General features: G+C 44.0%; 1 protein-coding gene and 1 non-coding gene across 3 annotated transcripts; both read left to right on the forward strand.

Moving 5' to 3' along the window:
• The first annotated feature begins 2,235 nt into the window (after positions 1 to 2,235).
• Positions 2,236 to 7,994, forward strand: LOC115835412 (TM2 domain-containing protein 3-like). Of its 2 annotated transcripts, XM_030813846.1 has the most exons (4): positions 2,236 to 2,348; positions 2,844 to 2,921; positions 4,461 to 4,618; positions 7,725 to 7,994. In XM_030813846.1, the coding sequence occupies exons 1-4, from the start codon at positions 2,258 to 2,260 to the stop codon at positions 7,944 to 7,946; spliced, it is 549 nt and encodes a 182-aa protein (XP_030669706.1). In that variant the 5' UTR covers positions 2,236 to 2,257; the 3' UTR covers positions 7,947 to 7,994. The 2 variants fall into 2 exon arrangements, with proteins under 2 accessions (XP_030669706.1, XP_030669707.1); XM_030813847.1 differs by lacking the exon at positions 2,844 to 2,921 and having other exon boundaries at positions 2,241 to 2,348.
• On the forward strand, positions 6,305 to 6,411 carry LOC115835626. The gene has a single exon (XR_004030660.1). It is a non-coding gene; the product is annotated as a U6 spliceosomal RNA (small nuclear RNA).
• Positions 7,995 to 8,437: the final 443 nt, after the last annotated feature.

Raw genomic sequence — 8,437 nt, forward strand, 5'->3', positions numbered from 1 at the left:
GTACAAAAAAGTTTAATTCACTAATGTCCACGGGGGACATTTAGAGGGCACATGGGAAGTTTTCCAGCAATCAATGCCTTGAGAAACTTAAATGGGGAAATATTCATTGAAAAAGTGAAACAGAACACTAGGAAATGATTAAGAAATGTTAGGGCTAAGATTTGTGATTTTCAAAAGATGGGCTGCAAATAAAAGTCTGCAGAGTGGTTTTTTTTTTAATGTGAGGGAAAATCTTATTTTCTAATATGTCTCAGGTATTTTTATGACTTTTACTAAAATTCACACTGAAACTTTATCTTCAAAATTGGAATCATTACTTAATTTTAACCAACAACCACAAAAGCAGCAGCTACTACTAAATATTGGATTACTGACAAAGGAATTCAGTTTTGTGGAATCTGGTGTTTGCACTATAGGTTAAGAGTTGCCATTTAAATGTTTCTTATTCATAATTAGGTTTTGTTCAGCTTTAGAAAAAAATAAGTTCCTGAATGAATTGCATCAGTGTTTCCAGTGTCTCAGCTGTGGGCTTCTACCACGATTAAGTGTTCACCTAGAGTTGCCACCTTTTTGATGGGATGACATTCCATGGACTTACACACTGAAATGGATCTCAGATTTGAGAGAGGAATGCTCTACGTGCTCAGAACTGAATTAAAATGGTATTATGTCAACAGAGAATTCAGCTACCAAACAAGGATTATTTTGCGATATGCTGTGAAATTCAAAAGAAATGTAAGAAATTATCTCTTTTCAATATACTGATCATTTAGCTTCCTGAGGGATGTGAACAGTGAAACAGTTGGCAAACAAAACAATATATATCAGACTTGTGTAGTAGTATAAGGTGCAGATTGTGTGATACGACTTTTATTTATTTATTTTTTTTTGAGACGGAGTCTCACTCTGTCGCCCAGGCTGGAGTGCAGTGGCGTGATCTCGGCTCACTACAACCTCCCCCTCCCGGGTTTAGGCGATTCTCCTGCCTCAGCTTCCCGAGTAGCTGGGACCACAGGCGCGTGCCCCGACTCCTGGCTAATTTTTTGTATTTTTAGTAGAGACGGGGTTTCACCGTGTTAGCCAGGATGGTCTCCATTTCCTAACCTCGTGATCCGCCCGCCTCGACCTCCCAAAGTGCTGGAATTACAGGCGTGAGCCACCGCGCCCGGCGGTGATACGATTTTTAAAGCTAACATTCAGGGCTTATATGCAGGCACTTTTCCATGTATTTCTAAAAAAATCATTCAGCAAACATGCACGTGAGGGGGTGGTAGTCAGAAGACCCCGGAATGAATGATCCCGCAGCACGTGGGTGGGAGGAGCGCACATGTCACCAGCAGGGTTTCCTCCAGCTGTGCTGTGACAGCAACTGGCAAGGGTCTCCGCAAGCTGGGGCCTGAGCGCGGCTCCCCAGACGGCCGCGACCTTCCCCTCGCTTCCCAGCGCCTCGGGCCACCCTGCTTCTCCAGGTCTGAGAGGAACTTTCTGGAAGTGCTGCGTGTCTTCAAAAGGCTGGCCAGAAGTGAAAGCCGCGGCAGGCCTGAGCGCCGGCCCCAAGGGAGGGGTCCCTCCGGCCCTCGCCGTCCCGGGGCCGCTTCCCCGACTGTAAATAAGTGTCTTCAGGATGAAATGCCACGCGATACTGTCCTCAGAACCTTCGCACAAGGCGCAGCACACAACATCCGACCACGCACGGGACGGCCAGTCTCCCACATTTGCCCGCCTCTGCTCATGGTTGCTTCGGGCGTGCATTTCGGTCCACGGATGACCTTTAACAGGTCTCCTTCAGTGAAGGAGGGGTGAGGGCCTCGTCCAAGGGCGTGAGGGGCGCGTGGAAATGGAACAACCTCCCCGGCTCCCATCCTCCTCGGGGACCTCCCAGAGGGCTGAACCCGAAGAAAACCCGCGACCCGCGCGGGGACAGCGAAAGCGCAAACGCCAGCCGCCCGGCGCCGCAGCGCGCCTGCGTCCAGTTCACGCCGCAGCCCCCAGGCGCGCCCGCCCCGACCCGCCCCGCCCGCCTCACGCGCGAGCCCGCCCCGCCCCGCCCCGCCCCGCCCCGCCCCGCCCCGCCCGCCTCACGCGCGAGCCCGCCCCGCCCCCCCCGCCCCGCCCCGCCCCGCCCGCCTAACGCGCGAGCCCGCCCCGCCCCCCCCGCCCCGCCCCGCCCGCCTCACGCGCGAGCCCGCCCCGCCCCGCCCCGCCCGCCTCACGCGCGCGCCCGCCCCCGGCCCGGAAGTGCGCAGGCGCTGGCAAGATGGCGGGAGGGGTGCGCCCGCTGCGGGGCCTCCGCGCCTTGTGTCGCGTGCTGCTCTTCCTGTCGCAATTCTGCCTTCTGTCGGGCGGTGGTGAGTCAAAGGCTGGGTTCAGCGCCGGGTGGGGCTGAGTGGCAGCAGGGCCCCGGGAGCTGCGAGGAGGCCGGGCCCACGGGCAGAGGCTGACGCGGGGAGGAGGCCGAGTGCCGGGCTCCGGGCGGCAAGTCGCTGCATCTGGAGTCTGGCGCCCTGGCCGCCCGGCCCGAGGCCGCCCTTCCGCTCCGGCGACACCGAGCCGCCCATGGGGCTGCGCAGCCCTGGAACGGAGATGGAGCGCTTGGGGGCTGGGCCGCGGAGGCGGAACTGGAGCGCGATGTCATCCTTCGGTCCCTCGTTGCCGGCTGACCTGAACTGCTGTCTCCCTCTTGACGTTTCGTCCCTGAGCTTTGTGTTTTCTGGCTGCCACGCCGTGAGGTTTTCCTGAGCAGCTTATTGGCCTGGTGCAGACCCGCCGTGTTAACCACACAAAACAAGGTTTTCTTGTCCCGGGATAACATGTTTCTCTAATTGTACGATCCTTAAATTCAGAGCAATCGCAGGCGCTGGCTCAGTCAATAAAGGATCCGGGCCCAACACGCACATTCACAGTAGTTCCCAGGGCAGCAGGTACTAGACGTTTTCTATTCTGGTAAATATATGTATTTATCTCTAGTAGTTTCTCTTTGTTTTTGATAAAAATTTCCTTTAGTATACGAAGTCACTTTCCATTTTTGAGTATTTTATTGTATTTTAGATTATGTGAATTAAGGGCAGATACACAGCCATTTTCAGTAGATAGTCTTGATATTTGGATACCTTTTGACGTTTCTGCCTCATCTCTTTTTCCAAACCCACGCTCGTTTGCCTCCTTATTTCTATTATTTTTCCACTTCATCCATCAAAATAACCTTCAGTCAGTGCTTCTTCCCTTCAGCAAATTTCCTCTACTTCTAAAACCCTGTTCCTGATGTTGGATATTAAAGGCTCCCTCAGGACTGTGGAAATGGAAGGATTACAGCGGGACTGATGGAGACTTGGAATCTAGATCTGGTTTTGCTACTGGGATCTTGAACAAATTATTTATCCTCTTTGGACCTTCGTCCCCATCTTTAAAGCGGTGGGGTTGGTCTGACGGCCTGAAGTCATTTCTGCTTTGTGATTCTAAGTGTCCACCTTCCAGACGCAAAGTCATGGGATCAAAAAGAGTATTTTTTAGAATTGTTCACTTAATACAGTGAGTAAAGTAGGACCAGTTTTAAACAAGCATTAGTGTGTTTTGCTAGGTGGAGGCTTTGACTCTGATTTCATCACTTTAAAGTGACATTACTTCAGTGAATTGAAACTGGCAGAGGTATTTTACGGTTTCTTATTTGGATGTAAAAAACAGCAGTGCACTTGAATTTTAAACTCAGATTACTTTTTAGAGAAAGCACAAGGGTTCTTAACTCTTGCAGGCTTTTGAAAGCCCTCCTTTTCAGGAATACTTGCAATTTTGATCCTTTCAGTTGGTAAAAATACATTGCACACTGATTAGGTTGGGTGGAAATAAGTAGCAGCTCACTGAAGATGTTATTAAAATAGAGAACTATTTTGAACTTTGATAGCATAAAACTGTAAATATTATATCAGCAAATGTGGCTTATCGAAGTACCAGTGTGAAATAATGACATTTTCAAGTTGATGCCCTGAGGATGTTAGTGGCTTCGTTTCTGAATTAGTGAATTCAGATGAAAAGAACACTGGATTGGAAATGGAGAGATTTGGGTTCTAGTTCCAGTTTTGCCACAGACTTCCTCTGTGATTTTGCAAAACCCTCCTGTAAGTTTTAGTTTTTCAACTTACAAAATGATAGTCTTTTTTTTTTAAAGCCCTTAATGTATACCCAGAATTTTCTATACATTTGTATATGAGCACCTTTAGTTTTCATGGCCACTTGTGAGGCAGGAATGAAGTAATGTTTTACAAGTGTGGTGCTCACCAGGTCACACAGCTGGCCGTTGGCAGAATTCTGCTTTAATTCCAGGTGTCTCTGACTCCAATCCCATGCTTCTTCCCTTCAGCTCAGTGTCTACTTGCTAATGATCATGTCTCTTAGCCTTAGAAGATTGTTCTCTGTTATTCGAATCAGTATTATAGGAGAATAAGCTTCTCTCTTGCCTCTCACAGAAAGTACTGAAATCCCACCTTATGTGATGAAGTGTCCAAGCAATGGCTTGTGTAGCAGACTTCCTGCAGACTGTATAGACTGCACAACCAATTTCTCCTGTATCTATGGGAAGCCTGTCACTTTTGACTGTGCAGTGAAACCATCTGTTACCTGTGTTGTAAGTACTGCAGCTTACTTATTCTAAATAAATTCATTGTAAACTTTAAGTTAGAAGAACAATTCAGACTTGACTATTGGGAAGAAATTCTGAATAATTTTTGTATTCTTTTTTGATTGCCTTGTTGAATATGTAAGTAGAAGTAAATTTAAAAACCCATAGACCTTTCCATATTAGCTCACTACTGTTTTAGTTATAATGATAACTGTCAAGCCAGTTGATGTCTGCTGCAAATGCGCTTGACAGAAGTGTTGCTTTGTGGGACTTGAGAAGATCTCAGTCTAGTAGCATATCTGAAGCAAGTCTAATTCGTTCAGATGGATTCTATGTTGTCAATGGTGACAGCTAGTGTACAGAGGAGGTGGCAGTATCTTTCTGCCGTAGATGAGCTTTTGAAGGGCCAGTGCTCATCTGTGGTGAGAAGATGGATTCAGTAAATGCTGGAATGCCTGGTAGCTCTAGAACAAAATTAATTGGAACGCCTGTCTTATCCAGAGTATATTCCAGATAGTCCAAGATGTAATGTGAAAAATGAAACCCTGAAGTACCACAGAAAACACGAGAGAGTTGTTGTTATAATCCCAAAATGGAGAATATTTTTCTAAGTATGAAATAAAGTTTAGAAGCCATAAAATAAAGAATTGATACATTTGACTACTAAAAATTGGAGATTTCTGCATGACCTAAAAATAAAAAAGCATAAAGGCAAAAGACATGGCAAACTAGGAAAAAGTATTTCTGGCATATGTGACAAATAATACACTAATATCAATAATATATAAACACTTCCCAAAAACCCACACGGAAAAGATGACAGTCTTGTAGAAAAACAGTGTTAGGACATGAGCAGATGGTTCATAGGAAAGGAAATACAAATAGGTTTATAGTACGAAAAACGTATAAGTTTTCTCATAATGAAATACAAACTAATACATTTTTAACCCTCAGATTGGCAATTTTTTTTAATTTGATTGAGTTTGTGAGAGTATAAGGGTCAGATACTCATATCTTATTAATAGGTAATCAAATTGATCAACCTCTTGTAGGCGATTTGCCAATTCTGTTAAACTTATACATGCACACAATCATTGACCTCGCAGTTCTGCATCTAGGAATCTAGGAATTTATGTTATAGATATCATTATACATGGATGCAGATAAGTATGCTTATTTTTTAGCTGCATTGCTCATTAAAGCAAAAGATTCAAAAGAAGTGAAATGTCTTAAGAACTGCTTAATTTATGGTACACATGTAATAGAAATAAACACATTGTAGCCATTAAAAAGAACTAGGCAGCTCCAGAGATAATGTACTGATATATGTACAAAATTAAAGTATTGGGGAACGTCAAATGTAGATGACATAAATGTGCCTGTGTGTAGAATAAGCTCTCTCTGGAAGTACAGATGGTACTTGGCCTGGGGAGGGCAGTGGCTCCCGGAGGCCGGGCCAGACGAGGCTGGCTCACTTCACTCTCCTGTTGTGTCTTGAAATGTGTACCATGTGCATGTGTCACCTACTTTTTAAAAAACCATTAAAGTGTGTTTTAAGCACATCACTGAAAATAGGCAGATGTAAACGTATTTTTTTGCAGATCCAACTGTTTGCCTAAATCAAGTGATGCCTTACCCATATTTGAATGTTTTCCATAAAAAGTGGTTTTTGCATTGATAAGAAAATTAATAGTACTTGCTTCATCGGCACATATGCCAAAGTTGGAACCACACAGAGAAAATTAGAACGTCTCTTGTGGAAAAATGACATGCAAATTTGTGAAATGTTAAAAAAAATAACAAATATGGGCCAGGCATGGTGGCCCATGCCTGTAATCCCAGCACTTGGCAGGCCGAGGCAGGTGAATCACCTGAGGTCAGGAGGTTGAGACCAGCCTGGCCAACATGGTGAAACCCCATCTCTACTAAAAATACAAAAATTAGCTGGGCGTGGTGGTGCGCGTCTCTAAGCCCAGCTACTCAGAAGGCTGAGGCAGGAGGAGAATCGCTTGAACCTGGGAGGCAGAGGTTGAAGTGAGCCGAGATTGCACCACCGCACTCCGGCCTGGGCAACAGAGCGAGACTCCATCTCAAAAAAAGAAAAAATAATAATGTGTGTGTATGTGTACATATATATATATATGATGCTTACAGAGATGATTGTGTGACCACATAAAAATGATTTTGAAAAATACGCACTGCAATGTAATGTCAGGTAGAGTAAAAAGACTACAAAGTGCTTTCAGTATAATTCCATTTTAGTAAATTTATAAATATACATGTAGAAGAAATGGAAAGAAGATTAAAAGTGGTTAGCTCTGAACACCTATAGGTTTTTGTCTATAATCTTCAAATATGTAACATACAAAGAACATTGTACTTTTGTAAGCAGCATACAAAATAATAGCTTTTGAAATTGAAATGAAAAAAATCTCTGGCCACCCATGAACACTCACTGAGCCTCCACACATCATGTGGTGCTTCTGAGTTGGGCTGCCTCTGGATTAAACATGCCACATGCCCTGGTGGTAGGAGCAGCTGTAACAACCCTGAGTTGCCAGGCTGTGCAAGGTAGGAGACGTTAGGGAAGGTGGCAACTTGGAAGCAAGGCGGTGTGTTAACTTACAGAAGCATCAGGCTGGAGTGCAGGGACCTGGATTCCACTCCTCACTTGAAGCCCAGTGACCTTCAACAAATGCATTCATCAGTTCCTTCCAGCCATCCGTGATTGTGACTTTCTAAAATAAATTTTCCTCTTTTCTGCATTATGAAAGTGTACGTTTACTATGAAAAATTTAGCTAAGCAAAAGTTGTAAAATAATTACATCACCCTGAAATAACCTTTGCTATTTTGATGTGAATTTATCTAGTTTTTTTCCCTTAAGTACTTATATTTGGGTGTGTAGTTTTATGATTTATGATATGATTATGGGGTCACATCATATACATTTGTTTTACATACATATTGTTTTGGTAACTTTTTCTGGCACTTCTCCTAGGTCCTAAATACAAGCTTTTAAGGAATTTTGTGCCATGTGACTGTGTAGTCTTACTGACATCTTAACAGACTACACCATTGTGATTGATGAGTTTTGTGTCATTTGCTACATAGGATCAAGACTTCAAATCCCAAAAGAACTTCATCATCAACATGACTTGCAGATTTTGCTGGCAGCTTCCTGAAACAGATTACGAGTGCACCAATTCCACCAGCTGCATGACGGTGTCCTGTCCGCGGCAGCGCTACCCTGCCAACTGCACAGTGCGGGACCACGTCCACTGCTTGGGTAGGTCAGAGTTCAAGGACATTTGTCAACAAAATGTTTTTCTCTAAGTTTATTGAAGGGACTTGAGCCAGAAATTTGACAGTCAAATTATTTAATTAGAAACATTATCCGCAGCTTTTTAGATGTGCCAAGCATCATCAGTAAACACAACATACTAAAGTAAAGCATCCAGAAAACTGCAATTCTCTTTTAAATGTACTCTTTGATAAAATAAGAAAAACATGTGAAGTATAAAGCGTAATACACAGTAATTGACCTTTACCCAAAATAACAATGAAAGCAGCACCAATACCATTGCGGCCGCCTGAGTGCCTGAGTGCTGCCTTCACCTGGTTGCTCTTCCTCCTCTTCCAAGGTAACCACCCTTTTGAATTTTTTCTTATTTCATTTCCTTTTAAATTTTTTCTATAGTTTTATTGTATATATGCAATAAATAATAGTACCATATAGTATTCAGTAGTGCATGTTTTAGAACTGGGTAAAATGATTCAGGCTGTATAGTACCATATAATATTCCATATGCGTTTTAGAACTGTGT

Source organism: Nomascus leucogenys, chromosome 6 (genome assembly GCF_006542625.1).
Source record: "Nomascus leucogenys isolate Asia chromosome 6, Asia_NLE_v1, whole genome shotgun sequence".
NCBI classification, from domain to species: domain Eukaryota; kingdom Metazoa; phylum Chordata; class Mammalia; order Primates; family Hylobatidae; genus Nomascus; species Nomascus leucogenys.

Bases quoted from the DNA above. Each gene is read 5' to 3' on its own strand.
- LOC115835412 (XM_030813846.1), top strand. From the start codon at position 2,258: ATGGCGGGAGGGGTGCGCCCGCTGCGGGGCCTCCGCGCCTTGTGTCGC. The intron at 2,922-4,460 runs GTACTAGACGTT...TGCCTCTCACAG, and splicing joins AGTAGTTCCCAGGGCAGCAG to AAAGTACTGAAATCCCACCT. The intron at 4,619-7,724 runs GTAAGTACTGCA...TTTGCTACATAG, and splicing joins AACCATCTGTTACCTGTGTT to GATCAAGACTTCAAATCCCA.